At 41.0% G+C, this 25,532-nt stretch overlaps 1 protein-coding gene across 1 annotated transcript in view; it reads right to left on the bottom strand.

Annotated features, from left to right (window-relative positions):
* Positions 1-299: 299 nt before the first annotated feature.
* The window catches only part of faf1 (Fas (TNFRSF6) associated factor 1), a 60,793-nt gene continuing 35,560 nt past the window's right edge, over positions 300-25,532 (bottom strand). The window contains exons 13-19 of the mRNA XM_071487780.1: positions 21,698-21,852; positions 16,940-17,076; positions 16,711-16,799; positions 12,825-12,905; positions 12,005-12,082; positions 7,864-8,079; positions 300-874 (exon numbers count right to left, since the gene is read on the bottom strand). Of these exons, the coding sequence (XP_071343881.1) occupies positions 791-874; positions 7,864-8,079; positions 12,005-12,082; positions 12,825-12,905; positions 16,711-16,799; positions 16,940-17,076; positions 21,698-21,852 (840 nt within the window). The 3' untranslated portion in view covers positions 300-790. The remainder of the gene's footprint in view (positions 875-7,863; positions 8,080-12,004; positions 12,083-12,824; positions 12,906-16,710; positions 16,800-16,939; positions 17,077-21,697; positions 21,853-25,532) is intronic.

Raw genomic sequence — 25,532 nt, forward strand, 5'->3', positions numbered from 1 at the left:
GTTTATTTTATTTCCTTTTTTTTTTTCTTTTTTTTTCTTTTTTAGCATTTTTTGGATTTCAAACACAAAAACCATGTTCTAAAAAAGCAGCCTTGGTGTGTTGAATGTGGAAACAAGGGGGACCAAGTCCTTGTTTTGTTTTTTTTGTTTTTTTTATTTTCTGTGACAAAGATTTGTCTACTCAGTCTCTCAATGCTGTTATCGTACTGGGTTTGTGTTTGTGTTGTGAGAGAAAAACCATGACAGCAGTTGGGAACGTGAATTTGTTAAGAGTGTGAGAAGAGTTGGAAAAGAGAGAGAGAGAGAGAGAGAGAGAGAGAGAACGAGAGAGAGAGCGAGAGAGAGAGCGAGAGAGAGAGAGAAAGAGAGAGAAAGAGAGAGAGAGAGAGAGAGAGAGAGAGAGAGAGAGAGAGAAGGTTTGGGTGAGGTGAATGTTTGGCTGTGTGCTTATGATACTGTCTTTGCTCCTCTGTGCAACACGTGTACACCAGGCATTCATGTACCACGACCGGGCCGAGGGCAGAGAAGCTTACTTGCACTTTTGTGTCACTGGATGTGCATGCCAGTGTATTTATGTAGGTCTGAGAGGAGATAGAGGACTGTGTATTGGTGTGTGTCGGTGAGTGTGTGTGTGTGTGTGTGTGTGTGTGTGTGTGTGTGTGCGCGTCTGTGTGTGTACTGTAGGCCCAGACTGGGGGGTTTGGGGGGGGGCCATGCTCGGTGACTAGTATGTGTCCAGCCAGTTCATCAGTCAATCACTCGGTCCTCTCAGCTATCAGAGGGCCTGTTCCTATTCTTTAGCCTCCAGGAAGAGCGTCTCCTGTGGAAACAACTTGGCCTCCAGCAGAGTTGACCCTGGATCCAACTGGGTGATCTGAGAGGAGACGGGGGGGGGGGGGGGGGATTGGGGGGGGGGGGCATGGAGAGAACATTAGAGTGTCACTAACCAAATGGTTTGATGCTAGAACTGCAATTAAATGTTAGGTTTATTATCAATGAACCTGAAATTTATTTATTTTTAACTGATTTATCATTGACATTATTATAATGAAAAATATCTATCACAATATCACACAATGTCATGGCGTACTCTCACATTTGATAAGATGCAGACAGTAAATGTTTTGCATTTTTACTTAATAAATAAATAATTCCAGCACCATTTAATGCTCCAACATGTTCCTCTCTGTTTTGACCACGCATCTAAACTGAGCTGCCATTTTCACCACATGAAACACAATTGCTCAGCAAAGTGAACCAATTTGAAAACAAACAAGCAACAAATCTGGAAGACAAAACTTTATGATGGAGTCAAACAAGTTTTAAAGCTAGTTTAATCATATTATCTTAACTATTTTGATTATATTCTCAGATTTATTCATGAGTGTGAACATGGCCCAGCGATCCAGCTTTTACTGAAGAGTTCAATGAATGTGTGTGTGTGTGCATTTGTCAAAGAGGGCGCGTATGGTGTGTATTATTCTAACATCATGTTTAAAAAAAACGTCGAGGCAGTAATCTGAGCAGCAAGAGCTTTGTTTCCCTAAGAGGACCATCAGGTTTGTTTTCATGGAAAGGCTCCAGTCCAGAACAAACTGATGAAGGTTACAGGACAGGAGAAAGAGTGTGCGTTATAAAAGTGTGTGTGTGTGTGTGTGTGTGTGTGTGTGTGTACGTGCATGTGTGAGAGCGAGAGTAGCAGGGATTTAGGGAACTGTGTGTGTTTTTTTTAAGGCTAATAATGACTAATTTCAGCAGTGACAAAGGTCAAACAGGAACATAGCTGATGCTGTAGAGGAGAGAAACATTTATCTGTGTTCAATAGTACAACAGCTATTGTCTACAAGCAGAGGAATAATTCAGTACCACCCACAACGGAGCTGATCAAGTTAGCTTACACGAAGGGGGTCCGACCTGTGTATGTTTTTTTTTTTTTTTTTTTTTTTTTTTTTAAGCAGGACAATCTGACTCTCTCTCTGACACCCACCACCCCTGTGGGCCTCTTAGCTTATGTGAGCTAATCACCGGAGGGGTTGAGTTACATCGGGCCAATCTAACACCTGGGCTGAATGGGCGAGGTGGTGTGACACCGAGATGTGTCCAGGGCTTATCTGATGACTGCTGCGTCAGCCCCTCTGATTAGGGCTCCTATTCTAACCTCGCAGTGGGATAATTAAGCAGCTTGCTGTACCTGCTGTAGAAGGTCGGAGGACAAGCCGAGCGTGTTAAAGGTCGACCTCACAACAAGCAGAGTGATCGGTCTGAGGCAGACTATTGTAGGGAGGGAAACGTGAACTCTGACCACGAACCGAACCACCGGCTTCACCTACACTCACCGTCTGCAGATTATAAGTGTGTTATCAGTCTTAATTGTGTCGAAGCAATCAAGTGCATTTGATTTTGGTCATTTTTATTTTGTGACTTCCAAAGAAGAATGAAAGAAGTCCTACCCTCATGTGTACAATGGACAGTGTCTACGTGGTGACAAACACTGAGTCTGGTAAAACCAGAAAAACTGTTACTTTAGAGGCCAAAAACAGTGACATGAGTAAACACTCAAAACAAATAAAGCAATCTACACATTTAAACTTGTGTTAACTACAAAATCTGTAAAAACCAGAGGGTGTTCAATGACGCTGAGCAAAGGGTGAGAAAAGAAAAAACAAGAAGGCAAGTAAATTAGGGAGAGGTGAGGAGGACATATCAGCATCAGACAACCTATCCGTCTCCCAAGGGTGTTTGGAAATGTCACACCCATGTGCACTTCGACTCCATGTCTTTCATCTCCATGTCCTCATTTCAACGTGTCATTTAGACTCTTGACTTCTCAGCGGGGTCCTGGGGAGCCTGGTGTGAGCAGGGAGGCACTGCCACATCAACCTTATGCCCATCACCTAGTCAACTGCCTCATAGCACAGCGGGGAGCGAGACGCCATGAAGAGAGGTAAAATGGTGTGCGTGTTTTTATGAGTGTGTGTGTGTGTGTTTGTGTTTGCCACAAACATATTCCATCCCAACGGTGGGGAAAACGACCAACAGGGCTGCTGCGTTCCTTTTCCCACCTCAGGAGCAGCGCGTCGCAAATGGCTGCCATGCTAATGAACCCGACAGGCTGTTATGACACCACAGCATCAGGTAGGAGTAAATGAGGCTTCGGGGTGGAGCAGGTGTGTGTGTGTAGTCATGTGTCTGTGGACTACATATAAGCGTGTGTGTGCTGTGAGTGAAATCGGGATGAGAATCTGTGCTCGTGGTGCACCAGGGAGAGACAACGGGGGGAGAGCAGCATCTGACTCTGAAAAAGAAAGTAGGGAAACAAGATGCCACACTGACACAGGAGACGGGCGCCATCGGTGATTGTTTACATTGTTATCCAATTAACAGACCATAAGCATGGAGGCATCTGTCAACAAACAAAGCTGTTGTTTTTCCTCTGCTCTGCCTAAGCCATATTCTCTCCTCCTGTGCCTACACAGCCATGCATACATACATACATACATACATAAGACAGACACAATCTAGCTCTCTGCTTGCAGTTTGTTTTTAACCTCGAGTCAATATAATTTTCATCAGCCAATTTTGATCAAATCAATCAGCTGAATTAGAGAAATGTCTGACTAATTTAAGAGATGAAATTAATTTCCGAAGATTTTCATCCGACTAAGTAGTATTTGTGGAAAATAAAAGGTTTTCCAGTTGTTAATTAAAAATACATAAATTAACAGAATAAAAACTGAATTAAACTTTGCCTGAGGCAAAATCTAAATAGATAATACAATATCTGGAAGCTCAGCAATAAAAAGCCTAATTTTAAAACTGGAAGCAATTAAAAAGACAGATGGTGCTTCTCGGCAGTCTTTGATATTTTATCTTTCTTTCCTTATGAAAAATTGTATGACATAAAATAATCAGCTAATATCAGCATAACCCCCGTGTATTTGGCATTATCGAAACAGCAGATTTCACCACTGTTAAAACCACATAATTAGCACTTAATGTGAAGTTTAAAATAAATACCACAATTGTAAGTCACTTGATTCAAATGAATAAAACACACTGATATAACAGGGGAGGCGACACTAAGCAACGCTCGGCTGTGAAAGAAAAGAAAGGGAAAATAAACACAGGCCCTCGAGATGTCCGTTTCCAATATAATCAAACGTGCAGCTGAAATAACGCATTTTTAATGAAGCCATTACAGGCCCTACTATGTTAATTAAAACCAAATAACTTGTCTGTTTTAAACTAGTGTTGTCAAGTGTTTATTTGGCCAATTACAAAAGCAGTGGGAGATCATTATCTGCTGCCAGGAGCGTTGACAGCACGTAGCGCCGGGGCGTGAACAGAAAAGAACAGACCAGAATACGGTACTTCAAAGGGAGAAATGCACCGCACAGACTGGGGGGGGGGGGGGGGGGGGGGGGGGGTCTGGGGGGGGGGGGGGGGGGTGGGTCTGAGGGGAAAAAACAGAAAAATGGGAGAGCAAACGAGAGAGCAAGTGCAGTGAGGATAAATGAAGACAGACTAGTTTATGCTTAAAAAATATATTTAAAAGGGATTTGGGGAAAAAGTGAGAATGCACATGGGGAAGGATACAAAGACTGGAGAGCATAACAAAAGTATAATTGCAAGGGATGGGGACTGTGCAAGCAGGGAGGCAGGAAGAGAAGGAAAGAGGAGGGAAAAAGGAGACAGAGGGAGGGAAAGCTGGAAGGAAGAAGAGAGGGAGAGGGAGAGGGCTGAAGGTGAGGAGGGGGCTGGTAAAACTCAGCTCAGATGCAGCTTTTTACATCAAAAATTCCCTTTGGACATGTTTTAAGATATTTAAAAACACTGATTAATAATTAGTGTCTGATAACCTAGAATAAAATTACATCTTTAACTTCAATTACTCCTCCTCCCTCATTGAAAAAAATCCAGAATCTATGAATAACTATGAATTTATGAATATGCAAATATTTTCTAAAGTTTAACTACAAGACACTGGCTCTTTCCTACTTCAACGAAAAGTCCATTCTCAGAGTATGTGCAGGGGAGGTGTCACATTTCCAGTTCACATGTTAAACTCGGGTTTAAGGTGAGCACAGAAAAACTTTCACAAACAGAAGAATTGTGAAAACAGCCCTCTAATGTCAAACTCTGCACATACATCAAGTAACAATAAGGTAAACACATTCTGTACAGAGAGTTTAACAGATGAGGGAGATACTGGTCTGTGTTTGTGGCCTGTGATGAAGCCACACTTCCTGTGTAGCTTCAGAGATGAAGCAGAGTGTCACACTCTTGGTTTGCGTTCTGTAGATAATATTATAAGAACAGTCATGAAGAACCTCTGAATGAAACTACTTTTAAAATAAACTACCTACCCTCTTCCTGTGAAAACAAGTCAGATAGAGGGACAAGAAAAACAAAACAGACCAGTACAACAGATGTAAAATCTATTGCTGTGCAGCACACAGCTTCTTCTGTGCCACTGTTTATTTTTTCTGCATCTCAGGTTTTGTCTATGAATCATTTGGGCAAATTCACTCACAGAGCTGGAAGAAGGATTAAGAGAAGGTGAAATAGAGTACAGTATCACTGTGAGAAAAATAATACGCTCCTCTGACAGTGTTTGGGTGTCTATGAGCAGCCGGCCAGGAAGAGCCGATTGCCGATTATTATACCGGCAGTCTAAACATGTTCACCACAAGCTGGAGGGAGAAGACCTCGGGCCTTTCAGCTGCAGTTTGTGCTCAACAAGTATCAAAGAAAATGGAGGAAATTCTTGAATGAAAAGCTGAAAACTGAAACACTAAAAAGCCCCCCTCCTCCCTTCTTCAAACTCGCTGACAGTCATAGAAACGGAGAAAGGGTTAGTTCCCTGAGCACGGCTAAGCCTAGTACAAATGAAGCCAGTGTAAGGCCTGCTGTAGTGCTGAAGAGATAAGCCACTGATACCAAATGTTGAGGAAAAGACCGAGTCCAAAAATTGGAGACTAATAGACACTTATTGGCTAAGCTACAGGAAGGTGGCAAAAGCATGAATCAGAGAGATCTGAACTGGTTCTGATGTTTTATCTCAAAGTCTCAAAAGTTGACTAACAAATGAGAAGAAACTCGTGTTTCTAGATTTACAGATTCACAATAGAGCCCTTTCTCCTGGTCAATAATGTTGTAGTTTTAGACCAAAATATTTGATAAAACTTCACTTGGTGTTCTCAAGTTGGATTGCGTAGATCCACTAATTTGTGTTACAGCTGAATGAATGGAAATGAAATAAAGCGGGCTGAAGAGGAGGGAAATAGCAAAAGAAAGAGTGACACTGCACAAAGCCACAGAGAACTCGAAAAGGGAAAGAAGGTTTCAACAGTTGTGCAGTATTACAAATGCAATAGTGGTCTATCCTCTATCCTCTGATCCTGGCAGAGCAACAGTGAGAGCGTCTGGACGGGATGGAGGCTTTCTATGCTCCCTCTCATTTAATTACAACACAGAGCTGGAGGATTAGACAGGGGCCTGTGTTCACAGCCTCATACTGGCACTACCACTGAGCTGCTTCCCTCCTCTGTTTCTCCAAATCTCTCGCCTTTCTGTTTTCTGGAATTATCTCCCATCTTCTTCTTTTTAATATCTTCTCCACTTGTCTTCTATATCCCTTTCTCTTTCAGACTGTTTCTCTGATTAAATCTTTTCTTTGTTTAAGCTTTTGTCTTCTCTGTTCTCTTTTTGACTAGTTCTGCAGTCACCATCCTCTTCTCGCTTCTCTACCCCTCTAATCCTCCCATCCTGTTTTTGCCGGAATTTCATCTGCGATGCAGACACATCTTTATCTCTGTCTCAAACACATGTTTACTCTTGATTATAAAGAGACAACTGTGAATCCTTTAAGTGACAAAGTTGTGAGCGGGGCATGTGTTTACTTGAAAATATTTGTGCATGTGTTGAAGTGTGTGATTGTGACGAAATGAAGAGTGTGAGCTACGTGTTAACGTGTGTGTTAGTTTGAGGTGTTTGCCCCAGCGGTCTCAACAGACTAAGATGGCACACTGCCTGGGCAAGCCTACACACACACACACACCTCTATACAACCACCACCACCCACCCTCCACATGCACTCTTCTCTTGATTAATGGAAATCCCATTTTTGTTTCCAGCAGCATGGCTAATTAAACTGGTAGTTAAAACAGTGCTCATTAGCTTGCTATCATGGAGTGCGGCGACCAAGCCCTCTAATGACTGGTTGTAGCTGACGGAGTGCTGCCAGGCGTCAGCAGAAGAGCCATAGAGAATACTACTGTTAGTGCTGACAACTGTATCCTACCCACAGTCGCAGTGTACTGTATTCACAATGGACTGATACTAATTAATATTCACTGAATAATACATGTGCGCAGGTGGATGGATAAACACTCGGCTTAACTTGCCCCATCACAGGTAGAGGGAGATATAGACAGTGACGCATTGGTGCTGCTGCAGCACACAAACGCTGCAAACAATCATCAATCAGCCACAACTGATTTTTTTTAACTATTGTCTCTGCTGCTCTCCACTCACAGCTGCCACCTGAGATTCAGCCCAGGCCCAAACGGAAAAGCCAATTACAGCTGTGGATCTCTCCAGCAGAGATGTTAGCTGTGGTTGAGAACACTTCATAACCTGCTGCTACTCTTCTGCACTAAGGATGAATTTAGCGTTTGTTTGTGTGGGCACGGAGCTGTAGTGGAGGACAGCACCAAACTGTCATGGTAAAAAGCCATTACCCCTCCACATGTGAATATAACAGATTAGATGTGTTGGTCTTTAAAGCCTTTTCACTATTGCACATGAATGTGTGAGCAGAAGAGGACAATTGTGGGCGTGTGTGTTAGATATACCACTCACATTTCTACGAGGGAAGGTGGTGAGGAGCTTGAACTCTTCAAAGGGGTATCCCTTGGAGGCTACAAAGTCGAAGAGGACCTGGAGCTTACAGCTGCCCAGGAAACGCCTTTCCAGAAACTCCCCACTTGGTGTGCGAATTCGCAGTTTGCTGATTTGCTCTCCAGCCTCCTCGACGGGCTCTGGCGGCAGGGCCTGCTCCAGTGACAGGCGGATTGCCTGGAGGAAGGGGTGGAAGAAATCCAGTATTGTGGTTAGTACAGCACATTGACAATTTGGGAGACACTTAATAAGGACTAGAGTAGACTGATATGCTAATTAGCTACCTGTTTATAAGTGGATTTCTCTGTTGGAAACAGAGATAACAGAGAAATCTGTAGAAATGAAATGAAGTTGACTCTGAGGATTCCTCCAACTTGTGGAAATAAGACAGTGTTTCTTCACTTCACAAGATGATGCATACTCCATTCATTGCGTACCACTTTCATTGCAGAATTTAAGAAATGAAGGGCAAATTAACAGCTGAGCAACTTTTTTTTTTATACGCAGCGCTTCACGGTACGGACTGAGGGCAGAGGTCTTTACATACAGGAGATGAGCTGCAGCTGCCATCACCGGTGCTGCAGTTCTTTTTCGCAAGCCTATTTGCATTACTGATTTTTTTTACAGTTTGTTCACACCAGACTCAGTGTGGGTAATATTGTGACAGATAGCCAGAAATAATAAGTTCATAATTAGATTAATTCAGTGATGATCTAAAATGACAAAATCAATGGGGTGCTCCTTTCTGATTAATACATTTTTCTAATTTACCTTGCTTGTTTGCTAATTCAAAACACAACTGTAAGAGACACACAATAATAAAACTACATGGATAAGTGCAGGAGAGGAGGGAGACCAGGAAGCAGATCCAGTCCTGCCCTATACAAGAAAAACAATCTGACATTCAGTCAAGTGCAGTTACATTAAAATGCAGCCCTGTCTTTCTGTGTTTCTAGAAAACTTAAACCAAAGACTCAACAGTAACACTGGCAGTTATGGAGATGACGGTACGCTATCCAAACAAGTATGTAAGACAAGCCAAGAAGTTGCTCCCAGAATCTGACTGCAGCACAGTTGCCTCACATTAATTAAAGGATCCTCTTGTCCTGAGAATGTTATTAAATTAGTTGTCCTGAGTCTCACCCTGTTCCCTAAAGCCTGATGTAGCTCTGAAGGTTGCCAAGCAGCATTTCAATACGTTAGAAACAGCCAAGTGTATTCCACTTTCATGCTGTCTTACTGCTGCTCAGCCACCCTGTCAGGGAAATCTAAGACTGAGGCTGTTGATTATCTCAGTGTTCATCACAGATAGTTTCAACTTGTATTATAAGAGCGAAAATCTTACAGATACTAACTTTGGTAATTCTGTCGATGGTGGCGTATCCTGTACAAAGACTGCAATCAACTGTCATCTTACACAGCAAAGCTAATCAGCTCTCCTGTGTTCTGAAAACCGCGCTTCAGCCACTCCCCTGAGCCTTCCTCTTCATTCTGCTCCTGCCCCTCACCTCCTCCCCCCCCGGCTTGTTGTTCCTGTTTGGCCAGCCGGGGAGCATATGCTGTGACAACACGCCCCGGTTTTATTTACACACCATAATGCAATTATATTTCATAAGAGTGTACAACAGTAGCTCATTAGCAGCTTCTGGTGTTGGGTGGGCAGGGTAGGGCACGTGCCGCCCCGCCATCAGCTCCCTTAGGTATAAGAGCTGATGCTGACTGAGTTAAAGTGGCCCCTGGGGACAAACTAACACACACACACACAAATAACAGACAGGAGTGCGGGTGCGGTGGCGGACATATAAATGCAGACAGACAGTCGACCACAGACAGAAGCATAAACACCCACACAAGTGAGAGGTAGCGTCCCTAAAGAAACCACAGGACACACGTCTGGTCGAGCCTCAGGCCCTGGCTGCTCCACACAAACAATCAGAAGCATCTATCCGTCCATTTATCTGCCTCTCCAGCTCCACTCCACTAACCACAGAAAGCAAACAGATGACAGGTGGGAGGGAGGGGGTGCACCTGACAGTCACACAACTATACGCTAAGACCCCCTGAAGGAGGTAAATAGTAATGTCTACCCACACAGGCACATGAATCACATACAACCCCCCCCACCCCACCCACCAACACAACTCAAAATCACAGAGAAAGCATTCCCTCTAGCATCGTCTACTCTCTGGTGGCTACTGTTGTTTTTGTTGTGTCTGCAGTTTCTGTTATATACACTACAATGTTACTGCTGCTTAAGAATCAACTCAACTGAAAACTGTAAACAACAAAAAAACTGATCAGAGCAGCTAAATTTTGGGCTGTTGAACTTTCCACCTTTATAGTTAGAGTCCAAAAACACTGCAATGTTTAGATACTACTGTTGTGGTAAGACAATGAATTGCTGCAACAAAATGTCTGCAGCCTACAGATGTATCCATCTAGTGGTCAGGGGTGAGTTGTAACCACAGTCAGTCCACAATAACTCCCTGTGGCCAAAAATCAGCCGGTCAGTATTGCACAGGATAATGTAGTAAGGGAGGAATGATAAAACAAGCAGCAGCCTGAGTGAACTGTTTGATGAAGAGTTGCATTTGTAATATAATCTAATGTTCACACGTGGGTAGAGATAAAAGCAGATTTTTTTAAACTATATTATCATTTTTCCAACTTCATCTGGTGTAAATAATGAGAGTCTAATTCAAGCATTACAAATTGTCAACTTCTGCAGCCCAGTAGTCGAGTGGTTAGGGCGCGTACCACGTGAGCGCAAGACGATCTTGGCAGGCAGTCGCCAGTTTGACTCCCGACCGGCCCGACTCTTTCCTGCATGTCATTCCCCTCTCTCTACCCCATTTCCTGTCAGTCTCCACTGTTCTATAATAAAGGCACAAAAGCCCCCCAAAAAAATTCCTGTATAGATCATGATGTTTGTATTTTGCAGTGACTCTCTCAGAAAAGAAAACATAACCAGGTCATGAAGGACTGAAACTGATGAATATAATCAATTGAAATTGCTTAAATATTTTTTTCTTTAATTTTCTGTGTACTTGTCTGCCAGTGTATCTGTGGACCCGAGCTCAATAGAACTAAAACTACAGTACACATGGGAAGTTGTTTCATGTCATATATCAAGTTTTGGTTCACAAGAGTTTAAAAATCTCAATTTGCCATTGTGATGTAGCTATGAATATGAAGACTGCAGCACAAGATCACTCATAGAAACCATGGCGCTTAGGTAGAAAAACACAAGGCCATGGCGGCCATTGTTGCTTAAAATACACAAGCGTGAACACAGTTTGGTTAGTGGACAACAGTGATATAATTAAGAAGGCCCAGTCCAGGGCTCTTTTGTTGTTGTCTGTTTAACTTGAGACAAATCACCTGAGCAAGCTGGGTCACCCAATACCTCTCAGTGCCCCGGGGCGCTGCTGCTGAGTAAACAACAATCACTGAGGACTACACTGTATTACTATAGACTGTATTACAACAATGGTGTCGTCCTCACAGACAATTATTGTTTTCCCTGTGTGCGTGACAGTGTGTCAGTGTGTCTGCCTGCGCGCGCACTTTTGTGTGTGTGTGTGTGTGTGTGTGTGTGTGTGTGTGTGTGTGTGTGTGTGTAAGCCCCTTCTTCACATACAATAATGGTTTTCCTGTGAATATATCTGTTTGCTTGGGCGGTGTGTGTTTGTGCACAAGCCTGTGTACATGAATTGCCTCAGTCTTTTGTTGAGTTAGGTTTCAATGTGAGGCTGTGTGCAGTACCAATGTAAAGCAGTTAAACTCAACAATAACTGTGTATGTAAGGTGACAAGGACAGGGATGGGCCTCACTGTAATTAGGATATTTCATTCTTCAGAAATGGCTGTATGCCTTTTCACTCACACTACACACACTTCACTACTTGGCAGGTTTCACCAATACCACAATATAATTCACTTATTATTGTGAAGTGAGAGCAAGACAAACAAAAACAAATGACAAAACGTACAATGGTACAGTCACTGTGCACTGGCAAAACATTTCACTATTCAGCCTTATACTGATAACGATGGAATATAATTTGAGAAATGTTCATATGTGTATATGGCTGTCTTCTCACCTCCTTCTCCTCCTCCTGTTCTTTTCTCATCTGCTCCAGGCGAACTTGCTCAGCCTCTTCTCTCTCTTGGGCTTCTCTCTAAAAATGACAGAAAAGAATTTAATCAATGTAACAGCACAGCCAAAATAAAACAGAGTTGACATACAGTGCTAAAGATTACTGTTACTGTGTTGCCCGCAGGTTGTCACTTTGCTTTGATGACTTATGGTTATTATCCTAGTGAGCCAAGCAACCTGATATTCTGGCCCCTAACGTCTTTAAATCTAGTACGGCCAGTGACAATACAACTTAAGTCAAGTACTGAATCAGTTCCTGCTAGCTGGTTATCAAGGCTGCCTCAAACTGCCTCTCTACTTTGATTGTGTCAGGGCAACTGTGAGTTAAAGCTAAAATGGTCTGCTTTGTAGGCAAACTGAATAATGGTTATTGTATTTCATGAATATTTTAGCACTCAGTGGCATTAAATCCAAAAGTATTACAACAGCAAGCAATTGCTCTTATGCACAGCTGGATGCTTAAATATGATTAAAAGGCTATTGTCAAATCATATCAATAATTTTACAACAAGAAAAACAGAGGTGATGCCCATTGAAATAACAGAACCTAAAATTACAGTAAAAGCGGTACTGATCTTTTTGTTAAACCTCGCCATAGATACTGTCGAATATACCACAACTAACTCAACTAATGAGTAGATGTTTCAAGCCTTTGGTTTTACTTTACAAACGTCATCGGGAGCTGATAGAGATGTTAGGAAACAAAAGTAATAGAAAATACCAGTGATGCAGGAAGACAGTTTGTTTTATTTTTTTTAAAGTACCTTCTTACGGTCAGCCTCTAAAGACAGACGGTAGGCCTCGTCCTGTTCTCTCTTCACCATCTCTCTTGCTTCACGCTCGTCCTGGGTGGAGGGAGGGAAACAGAAAGTGGGGCCCATTAACTAACAAGACAATAAGGGATACACAGGGACAAAACATCTAAGCTGAGGGGCCAAAAAGAATCGAGCAAAGGGAAAATGCAGCATGTCAAGTGCGGTTACATACAAACACCAGGTATGAAAGAGTAGCACCAGAGGGGAATTCATTATGACGGGGCTGTCATTTACCAGACCCCGAGCTTCTTTTATGTTTCCTCATCTCAGTTTCACCGTCCCTTTCTCTTTCATTCACTCTGCCTCTCGCTTCCTGTTTGTACAGAGGGAAGGGGAAAGGCGGCCTTTCTCTTTCTACCTGCTGTGGCTACAAAGTGTTTTATAAAGACTGGGACTAAATACGAGTGCCCATTGTGTTAACAGTGCACAGCCATTAGTTTTCTATTTTCTGAAGGCCCACGCTGTGTGCCAGCCCGGATATGGTGAAGTAAGCTTATTGTGATGATCAGAGGACTACTGTGTAGCCAATCAGCAGCTAAGCAAAAGGACAGTGTGTATTGTTGCATTCAATCAGAAAATGCAAAGGATACATTTGTGCTTTTGACCTGCATAATAGGTGAACATTGAAAGGAAACTGTAAAAGAATGGTAGAAAGGGACAAAAGCATCAAAAGTGGCATCCTTCAATAGACTGTCCTTGAGTCACGCAAACAAGTTGCACAGTAGTTCACATGTATTCTCATTTTGTGCTGTTGTAAAATGTTTTCAAATGCACCATCTGCGTCGAATGCCCTACGTGCAACAGAGGCATGAAGTGAAATGTTAATCTACCATGTATCTGCTTAAAAACAATGTGATTTTCCTCATTGGAAAACGGAGACAGATTTTTCAAGTCTATATCTTGGCTAATGATCAAGTTGGGGAGACGTGCTGTCTCCTAGAGGTAATGACAATCTTATTAAGTCAGAAGTCAGAAATTCAAGCTGTCAGACATTTATGTTTGTTCACAAATAACAAATAATGGAAAGAGTTGCAAGAAGTCGTTTTTAATTTGCAGTTTCATTTAGGAACCACGTGGCTCAGAGCTACTTTAACTGAGGCAAATTTGAACTTATTATTTGTTTTTGGGCAGCACTATGGCTCAGTGGCTCACCGTCACTCCACAGCCAGAAGCTCCAGAATTAAATACGAGTGTTCCTCTCTGTGGACTTTGCATGCTCCCTGATGATGGGATATGTATGTTTGGTGCCCTTGACCAAGGTACTGCCTTCAAAACTCATACACAGAATTTTGCTGAAACCAGCTGTTTATCCCAAAAATGAACACTGGTTATTTTTGGCAGTTCCTTACATGAAATGCTGTGGAAATGGTCTGTGATGCTGACAGATGCAGACCACAAAACCTGCAGTGAGTAATCAGTCGATTACTAAGTACTAAGCTAAAACACAGACAACCATAGGAATGACTGGCGAGTCAGTAAGGTTGGTTGAAGTCACAATGTGGCCGTCCAGCTGCTCCGTTTCCAGACACAAAAGTCACTGTCAAAGTGGAATGTCTGGGTTGGGTGGGTGTCTGTGTTCATGTCTGAGTTTGCGAGAGGCGAGGTGGAAAAAAAGAGAAGAGAAAGAAGAAAGAGGGAAGGGAACTTGGGAAGAAGGAAATTCACCAACGCCTGAGAGCTGCTCCAGCAGAGATGAGATTAGAGCAGTGTCAAGGTTGAGTTCACCCTGGAGACAGGATAAGTCCTGTCAGATCCAGGATATACTGAAACCCTGTGGTTATTGGTGATAATCATGAATAATCACACACTGAACATTATGCCTCATCATCACTTAAACTCTCTACGCTGTCTTTTTGAGACATTTTCACAAGCTAATTCTTTCTGGCCAGTAACACAGGGGTAATTATCACACTTTAATACCATTTAGAGGAGCTTGACTGCTCTTATGCCATGGCAGATCTAATTTCTTATTTCTCTGACATCATTTTGTGCAGAGGCCATACAAATTAAGTAACAAGAGAAAGATGCAAAACCATTTTTTAAAACAAAACTATTTTATTCAGTATTAAGCCAATTATGAAGGACTTAATTCATGTTTTGCCTAAACGAGATGACACAAGAAGCATGTGTGCTACTATGTTTAAACAACTACAAAATACAGTTTCAATATGCAATACAATACTACATAATAAAGGTCAATATACATTGTAAGTGAATCAAATTAGTTTTCTAGTTTGAATGTCAGTACTTTTGGTATTAAGTGAAATGTGTCCATAGCCCATTTTGGAACTGTAAAGTAGTGAAAGCTGGCATAAAATATCTGATGAAATGTAAATCTAAATGTTGCCAATTTTAGTCTGTTTAATCTAGGCATCATTCTTGCATGGCAGCTTTTCTTTAGAGAACATCAAACACTTGAGAAAATATTTGTCAAATGAAAAAAGAGGCTTTGTAGAAAAACCAGCTTATAAGTCTAATGTATCAACAAGTTTCATTTTGATCTTCAGCTGTACTGAAACTCAGGTATCATCTCATGATACCCAGCCTTGAGTATGAACCTACAGTCAACTTCGTGACTCACAGTTTGATCTGACACACGTACATACTCTGAATACTTCATGTCACATCTTGTCATTAATGATTATCTGAAGTATGAAAAGATTGGTCAATCCAAACTGAAGCCGGAGAATTGTTGCAATAATAACAACACTGAGAGAATAGCAGTCACTCAAAAGCTGAGAAAGCCTAACCCTAGGGGTGTGTGTGTGTGTGTGTGTGTGTGTGTGTGTGTGTGTGTGTGTGTGTGTGGGTGACAAGATTCACTGCTTAACCATTGTTCCCATAACTCAGATGCTATGACTCTTAGATTAACATTGTTAGGGAGGCTGTTCGGTTGACTAATTGTAAAGATCCTAATATGGCACGACATGTGTCATCTATAGATATAGTAGTCAAAAAACAGCACAACAGTGTCAAAGACAGTGTGGGAATACAAGAGACTATGACAAAGGATTTCACAACTGACACACTGCACAGACCAAAACACCTGGAAGGAAGAATAGTTTTATTAATGATCACAAATCTAACTCAAGAATGAGAATCTTTATATTAGTTACTAAATCAAAAAAAGGAATTCACAACATGATTCTTAGTCTCTGGAGACTGTATATTCTATATTGTTGCAAATTCCTAAATCTCTGACCATAAGTTACTAAAATGAAAGAGAAAAACAGAGCTTGGGAGGATTATGTGAATGCTCTGCAGATAGAAAACCTGCCTGGACAAAAACACATAGTGTGCATTCTCTTGTTTGATGTCACTGGGTAAACATATCAATGAGTGGTGAAGAGGGTCAGGTGAAAGTCTTTGACAGTGAGGAGACCTCGCTGTCATACTCTCCCAGATTCCTGTCTATGACATGAAAGACCATCGCCACTGTTCCCTCTTTTTTTTTTTTTTTTTTTTTGTGTGGAGTGTATCTGCCAGTGGTGTTTGTCCACTGTCTATTGGAGTAAAGTAGGCCACAGTTTAACAATGCATATCTGATCTGTCCCAACATGTTGCCATTTATCTCTTAAGCAGGATATAATAGACTGGCTCTGGCTCAACTAAGGCCACTGAATATAACTACAGTCATACAGCTAAAAATGGTTTTAAGTTGTTCCTAGAGGTCTTCCTATTCCTCATCCTGACCTGATGTGTATAAATTATAATCTTTTTTTTTTTTTTTTTTTTTTTAACGATGATCCAATTTAAAGCACAGTCAAGCAGAACCAAAGCATTTTCTACATATTTAGGAATCAGCGCCTGACACTTTTATTTGTTGAGACCTTACCTCATCTTTGATGTCCTCTTGTTGTTGTGCTGTAAAGATCTCCATTGCTCCCATTAACCTCATCATCAGCTCGTCCACTGTCGTATTGCCTGAAGATAAAAAAAATAAAAAATAAAAAATCAAGCACTCACAATCTACGGTGTGTAATTTATAATTTTTTACATTAATTACGGCCAAATATGTCTATAAATATTATGAATGGTTATACTAGTAATAAAGTAGGAATTACCTTGAATAACGTTTAGAACTTCGTTGGACGTGCGTTTGCCCATGACTATAAGGAGCAGGGGGAATTGGTCTGTTTTGTATGTTCGTATAGTTTGCGTCACCACACTTCCAAAGTGCCTTGTACACATGGTGAGTAGTCTGGAAACAAAGACAGAAATCCAATTCAAATTTCACATTTTTTTTTTTTTTTCCAATAAACTTCATCGTTTTTCTTGGAAGTGAACACATATTTCAGAGCCTGCAATTTAAAAAATGCTTAGAACATAAAAGGGACAAATACAAACAAGCATGTGTACAAACATTTTTACAACATATGGAAATGAAGGTGTATACTCCAGCTTTTCAGACTGCAGCACAGAAGAGAAATACACACAACACGTGGCATTAAGGACTTTAAAACCAATTCTGCATTTTCTTATTCCATCAGAGTGACATGCTATCTCAATTGGAACCATAGGTGAATTAGTATTCCTCACCAAACACCCAGAATTGATAGGGCAAGAGAGGATTTCTTATTCCATTACAAAGACAGAACTTTTCAAATTAACATTTCAGAGAGGGAAAAGGGTAGCAGGCAGCCGGGGCCCTGCCAAGCTCCCTGTAAATGTCATAATATTAATGAATTGCTATAGACTGCATGCAAATATAGATTAGCTTTTTCTCTCGCCTTTTAATAAGATCTACTTTAATAACTGGCTGATAAAATGGAGAAGTAATGGAATGGATGTAGGGACAGCAGGTCAGAGGAACAAGATAGATGGAAGGGGTGCTGTCTGAGAGGGGCTTTAACTCATTAAAACATGAAGCCAAAGCTGCTGCAGCAACTTTCAGACTTTTCAAACTGTGAAATAGAGTATTTGAGATCATTGTGGCACTTTTTAAAATAATAATCATCACAGTACATTCTAAAAATATGGATGGTAGATTGAAAGATCAGTGAACAATGGGAAAGCTACAGGACCTGAGCTCAAAGTAGACCAGAATTTAAGGTGCTGTCGGTTCAAACAAAACTTTTCTGAACGTTGAACTTTGAGTGACCCATGTCTAGCGATGAAAAAGTTGGGTACCCTAAATCCTACTGATCATTCTGTCCTGACATTTGTCCCTGTTCAGACCTCGACCGTGGCAGACCATAACAATAGCCCACAGGGAAACTCTAACCTGTAATGAAAGGCCAGAGAACAATGGACACTAACTTGAAGGGTAACCCAATCTTAAATCTCCCATTAAGCACAAGCCAACCTGCCTTGGTTTCTATCTCAAAACTAAGGAAGTCAGTCCACCACAGCAAAAATCATCACCACAACATAAAAACTGCTCAGTCTGAAAACTCAGCCTGGAACTATTGCAGATCCACTGTCACTCAGAATGAGAGAAAATGTTGTAATCAGGATATGAAACACTCATGAATCCACCTATAGAACAAGTATGGACACAACACTGAGGGCAGGAGGAAGTCAAGCTGAGCTGAACAGTTCATTACAGTCTCATCCAGCCATAACATAACATGGTAAAGAATGTAGCCGAGGCCGTACCAGACCTGCTGCCTTTAAAAACCTTCAGGGGTAACTACATGTAGAGGAAACACCTGCCTGGAACTTGCAACTAATGTGAGTTTAAGACTCTGGTTCAGTGGTTAATGTGATTGACAGCTTCTAATTTGTCACCCAACCCGCCTCCTTCACTCACTGCACATCCAGGCCGTTAAAATAGTTAATGTTTCACTGGACTGTCACGTCACATTTCTTCACATCAAGGTGGTGCAAGAAGATGTGAGTAGACTGGTTAGACCTGACAGCCGCTTGACTGAGCAGCTGATGAGTGCAGCTTGTACAGTAGCACTGCAGGGAATATTTTTACCAGCCACCTGTATGGGAGTGAGTATGGGAACCGGATGCGCTGATGGCTCACTGTGTCATACACACTTTGTTTCAGAGCGAACATGGACATGTTTTGATATGAAAATGACATTTTGTTCTCTCTCTAAACCAGTTATGTTTTCAGGTAGGAGGATGTCAAGAGGAGAAGTCAGGTGTACAGAACATGCTTGCATGTTGGTTTCTCCCTGCTCTTACAGGTTAAGACACCAATTAACACTTAAAGGTCATTAAGAATAACATGAATACCAGCATTGCAGTGCTACTGCACAGGTGTTCATTTTAGTGTCAGGCCTTTGTATACTGTTGACTGTCAAAATCTATACAAAAGACACAGCATAAAACTAAAGACACTTTATTTAACCTTTTTTTTTGCCGCTTGCACAAATTATATCAGCATGGACTAAAATGTGTAATAGATTTGAGGAAGTATGACACACACTGATAAAATGATCTACTTCTAGCGTGTTTATCTACTTATAGTTTTAATATTTGTCATGAGCGAACGGCAGTACAACACCTGTATGATATATCAGACTCATTTCCCATGGGTGACAATTACACTGACATCCAATCAGCGGAACTGCTTTTATGCATAATTAATCATTTAACTGGGAGGCCTGTGAGAATACAGAGAGCAAAGCAACAGGCACATTCCAGTATCAGCAGGTTCATCAAACACACAGTCAGGATACCTTTCTAACAGCCTGTGTGATTGGTGCCAATCACCAGTCACTTTGGATCAGCCAAGGAGCGTGAGAATGCAGAGAAGCAGTGAATGTGTGAGTGAGAGTGTGCGCACATGTGCATGCATGCGTTAGCAGCAAAGCTGTGACTAGCTGTGTGCGATGAAAAGCTCCAGATGTTGCCTGCCTTTTAATGTGCAATAAAAAGGCTCAGCTGGGGCAAAAAGCAAAGGAGGCCAATGAGGGAGAAAGGAGAGTGGAATGAAGAAGGAGGGAATTTCCTTAAAAGAAATAATGGAGGGGTAAGGTCAAGGTGCGAGTCTTTCTTAAATGGCTCCTACCAGAGGGCAGGCTTAACTCTGAGGTTCTGGGGAGAAGGAGAGAGTTGAGGTAGTTGGATAAAGGGAAGAAAAATTAAGAAAAACTGGGGAAGAGATGAGGAGAATGAAAAGATGTAGCAGAGATATGAGAGGAAGTGGGAGAGAACTGAGCTTATCAGGGGCACCATGTAATGAGCAGATCTAATCAAACCCTCAGCAGGTCCATATTTACCTCCACCTCTCTACTTCTCAACACCTGCAGGGGATCTGGTTGTCTGTAACAGTGCAGACCAGATTTATTTTTAAATTAATTTCACATATTTTCTGCAAAATTTACAATCCAGTGACAGATCCATCCATCCTAGTAGCAGGACATGTGTAACAAACCGGTGTTGGACAGACCTGTCAATTACCAACACAGGCTGTTGGAGCTCCACGAGGACTTTTGAGCATAAATTGAGAGATAGAGATGTTTGGACTCCAAGGGAGTCCTTCATCTCCCACTGACCCTCTATTCAGAGAGCTTAGTCAAGATTGCCCAATCAGGGGCCTCACCATGCAAACACAACGCCTTTTGTTAGCATGCAACCTCCAAGCTTCAAAAAGAGAATAAAGTTGAAGAGAGAATGAGAGGACAGAGATGCAGGGTGTGAGCAGTGGAGTAAGAACTGAATGCCAGCAGTTAAGCACATGTCCACATTAATGCGAATAGATGTGAAGATGCTGTTTATGTGTCAAATGGGCTTCTGTCCACACTAGCAATGTTAGATTATTTTCTAAAAGCTTCCTGTACACTGAAATGGCAAAACAAAGATCTCATCTGGAGCCTTTGAAATCCAGGATTTGCTGACTATGAAACTGAAAAAACAATTTCAAGAGTATGCAGCAGGATGTGGCAAGGCACTAATGAATACTACGATACATTAACCCTCTCGAAGAAAACTATTCATAACATAGACACTGGAGCAGGACAGTCACATGTTCCAGATATCTTTCTTAACAGGGTATTCTGGTAGTTTGCAGACCCCTCTGCATACAATCATGCTGCTCTCCTACCTTTAATATCCTCTCTATGAGTTATACCTCTGTATTTATGCAAATAGTCCATTCCTCCAGACAGTAAGTCAGGTATAAATAAAACATAAGGATTAAGCATGCAATCATGGTTTAGAGTTTTGGTTATTGCTCTCCTCAGCTTTACAGCTGGGAAAGTGCAATACTATACACAGTATATTCTCTGGATCTCTGGGTCAGAGAGAGTTTAAATCTATTATTCCGATTGATGATCAAAACAGTATTCTTCATTATAAGACTCAGAGAGCAGAGAGTACCACTACACTCAGCTTTACAAGAGAGTCCATGTGTTATTACAATTTAATGTTCACCTATATTCTGACATTCAAATATTTCATTTACTAAACTTGTTTAAAACCTTTCTGATCAATCATATAACAATATTCCATTGACTATATCTTAAAACATTGTATTTGTATTGTCAGAAAAATGGCAAACTACCTGGTGCTTTTTTTTACTACGAAGTCCAATACTACAGCACCATATGCATCTTGTTACTGTATTATTATCTGTCTGGTACAGTCTCAACAAAAGTTCTTGTCAGTGTCATAGGGGTAGTTTCAGGCACTTCTGTACTTAGTTCAAATATACAAGAGTTCCTGTTACTGTGTCCACCCCACACCCCCTTAGATTATACTAGAGCTGCAATTTTAAGTAAAGGCAACAAGATACAGAGATCGTGAAACAAAATACAACATGACATAACTGATAATCCACAACCAGCTGGTCATCTGAAAGAAAAAAAAAAAAAAAAAAAAAAAAAAAAAATCACACATCGCTTTTGCTGGCTTTGACACTGTACCTGGCTTTGTTAGCTTCTTTAGTGACGTCCCAGGCCCATGTGATGAAGTTCTGGCTCAAGTAGGAGACAATGGAGTCAGCACACATCATTTGGGAGCAGAAGACGTTGCTGAGGACACTGTCGTCATTGTGGAGGTAGATGGCCAGCAGCTTTCTCTGTGGAATAAATGGAAAGTTGTGAGTATAAGTATAAAAAGTATTAAAAAAAGAAAGGCCATTGCAACAGATTGATTATACTGGGAGGTTATTTTGTGTTCAGTCAAACAACAGAATAAAAGGTATAGTTGGCTGTTAACAGATGGGTCCGCTGTTTTTCCCAAGCTTGTGGAGAAGAGACTTTTATAGATTGATCTCCCAGAAATTACAAGATTACAAGTTTGATGACAAGCTCAAACACAAACATCCCAGAAAATAATGAATTGTTAAAACTTTAATCTTTGCTTGAAAGGAAAACATCCATTCCTCCCAGAACTGTCTTGCTCTGTAGTGTGAGATCTCTAAGCCACGTGCTGGTGTCTCATCAGTGGAGAGATATTTCCACATTTTATGACCATAAAATGACATGAGAGACCACTAGGTGCAGAGCCAGCATGACTTCTACAGACCACAGCAAGGCCACAACTGGCAAAAAAGCAAATACCACGCAAAATCAAATGCAGAGCGGTGTAAATAGAACTTCTCTTGGAGGCGACGAAGATATGGAGAAAACACAACAGACAAATCACTCTATTTATTTTACACCAAATGCCAGCAGCCTGTTCAGGTTAGTAGCGGCAGGGCCAGACAATATTGACGAAGCTCCAAATCCAAGGATATTGACACCATCATATAAGCCTGGCAGATTCTCCCTACTGACAATCTAATTAAAAAACAAACACACCCACAAACATAAAAGGTTCCAGGGGACAATGTTGGAAATAATGCTCCCTAAATTACATGTCACTTCTCTTACTATAAAAGAACAAATAAGAAAAAACTCTCTCAGTCTCTGCTTCATTTTTAACCATGGCTGCGAAGGGGGAGTCAAGGGGTCTGTTTCTCAGGAGCAGTAATCTAGGCTACGTACGCCAAAAAGCAAAAAATCTACACAGGGCGTAAAATGTGGAGAGAAGTGAAAGAAGAAGTTGTGCTATACTGTGGCCTGTGTAGAATAGGAATGGGAGAGCACTGCTGTGTTTGCTCAACGATTAGTGCTTTAGAATAATCTCCAGGGCTACTAGAGAGAAGGAGCTCGGGACTCATTCATTGGGCCGATTCAACGGCCTGAAAAGATTAAACACTCATGCTGAGAAGACAAGCAAATTCAGTCTTGAGAGAGGAATGAGTGTGAGGGGAGGGAGAGTTTTACAACATGAAAAAAAAAAAAAAAAAAAAAAAAAACCTGATACACACTCAAACATTGACGTCCCAACACACATGCACAGATGCACAAACTTTACTGCGGTACCCCTAAGTGAAGGACTCACACTCGCACACATGCATGCTCAATTAGAGCAAGTGTAAAGACTAATCAAAGTGGGCATTTTGGCCAACCGAACTCCTTCATCTTAGTTAAACTGTCCATACCCCTCTATTCCCTCTCCACTTTCAAGTCAGATCTTTTGTATTGCCTGTCTTAGCAGGGAGGAGCAAATCCCTCAGTTCAGCTAAATTACTAGGTCCAACCTGAGCTAGATAGTGACCCCATAGCCCTTCCTCACACCTGTTCACCTAAATCTAAGCTTGCTTTGTGTGTGTGAAAGAGAATAAAGATTTCTCACAGCAGAACAGTGTGCACATTGAGTGAGCTTGAGCCTCTGTATAATCAATGCTGCTCTTGCACTGTAAAGAGAGACGCCTTGCAATAGAGTTTGCATCAATGCCATGTAAAAAAAAAAAAAAAAAAAAAAAGATTTTTTTTTTCATCAAAATATATAATGCTAATATTTTTGTAGTGCAACAAAACCTCAATTGGTTGAAATGAATATTTGGTCTTAAAGTTGGATTTATTAACATCCTTTTGCTTCTGCTCATTTCTGTTCTCTATTCTGAAAGTAACATTACCAGGAATCACAGCACAGCTCCATGTATGATCAACTGTTAAAAAAAAAAAAAAAAAAAACATAAAACATTCAAGGTCTGGCTGCAGCTTACTGAATCACTGATAGCAAAAGTGCAAGATGTAAGCCCGGCAGATAAATATTATTAATAAAAAACGCAACTTTAATTTCATTTCCCTTGTCCAAAGGAGACAGGACTTACTTTAGTAACAATTTCCTGCTGAAACAACATAGTTTTAATAACACTTTCTCCTTGCTTCAAGTATGAATCAAAGCAGCAACATTAACAGATAAAGCACTAACAATATTACAACATTCTTAAATATGTGTTAAGGGATAATCCATGATGAGCCATCTAATTACTGAAAAATACTGCACGACACAGAGGCCAATTACCCCCTGTACTTTTAACTGTACTGATCAGAGTGGATTATTCCACTTATACCATTTTCACTTGCCAGACATTAATGTACATTATGAGTTAATATTTTTGGGGGAAATGCATAATTAGACGCTGTATCTGAAATCACTGCAGATTTACTAGCCAATGTTTTGCCATTATATTTGAACATCTACATTCTAACTGTAATATTTGTACCTCATAGTGGCCTCAAAAGTTTTTACAACAGAATAAAAATACAGTTTCCATAGCACAACACTACTTATCGCTATACATCCCACAATGCAACCACAGTAATCCCTCCCCACTAGCCCTGTGTGTGTCACTCCACATAAAGTCACACTCACAGCTGTGGCGGACACTCTGCTGTAAAGGGATAGCTAATATTAATATAACCAAAATCCCAGATGATATCTATTCTTATATTGCAATACCTATTGCGCAACTGATACATCCAGGTGCTATGTAACCTCTTCTGAGTGTTATACAATCTTTGCTGTAACTGTCCACCTGCAGGAATATGAAGCGCGGGTCCAAAAATATGAATAATATATATTTGATACTGTCATATAAAATTGATTTCTCTTTAATTTGAAGTTTGTGGAACTTTGAGGAGGAACTATAGAGGGTAAGAGGTATCTGTTTCCTGACAGTGAGCTATTACTTTAATTGAGGGTCCATTTTCAGGGGATGACATTTGTGCCACATCAAAAAGAGGCTTTTAATCACATGTATGGTATGTTTAACAGGGCCAAACGATACCACTGAATAAGATACAGACATACACAATGAGGCACAGAGTGAAAAGACAGAGCAGTCCGGATAGTGATTGTTCTGCAGATGGCAGGCTCATTCTGGAAAAGCAAATACTTCAAAATGAAGAGCTCAAATGTCTGATCTAATGACCTTGCACACACAGTGGGAAAACACATTTAGATCGATGACCAACCACACAGGAAGTTCTTTACATGCTGCTGAAAACACATTAACTCTTTATAACAGAAACAGCATCAAATTTTAGATACTTTTTTTTTTTCCAAAGTGTGATTAAACTAATCTAATTACATGACAGCTTTGAATTACATGCTTAAGGCTAAGTATCTTTTGGCTATGCAAATCATCTGCTGATGGCTGGTAAGGTAGGATGCTGTATATTCATCCATACTCATATTCAGAGCAATCACTTCAGGTGTGGTCAGAGTGTTGCTTGTGATTCACAGCCATAGATCTGATAGGTATACGTATATCCATATGTCATTTGCCGTTCTGATTCACCGGTGCTCTTTTCTCTTGACTCTACAGGGCTATTGCTCTGTTTTAAAGCGGATACTTGGCAGTGATAAATCCCTGAAGTCCCCTCTCAAGCAGGGCTATGAATTTTGATGTGTCTTTGTGTG

The sequence above is a fragment of the Trachinotus anak genome, unplaced genomic scaffold (genome assembly GCF_046630095.1).
Source record: "Trachinotus anak isolate AG129_WGS33_773 ecotype Australia unplaced genomic scaffold, CSIRO_AGI_Tana_v1 ptg000010l, whole genome shotgun sequence".
Classification (NCBI taxonomy): domain Eukaryota; kingdom Metazoa; phylum Chordata; class Actinopteri; order Carangiformes; family Carangidae; genus Trachinotus; species Trachinotus anak.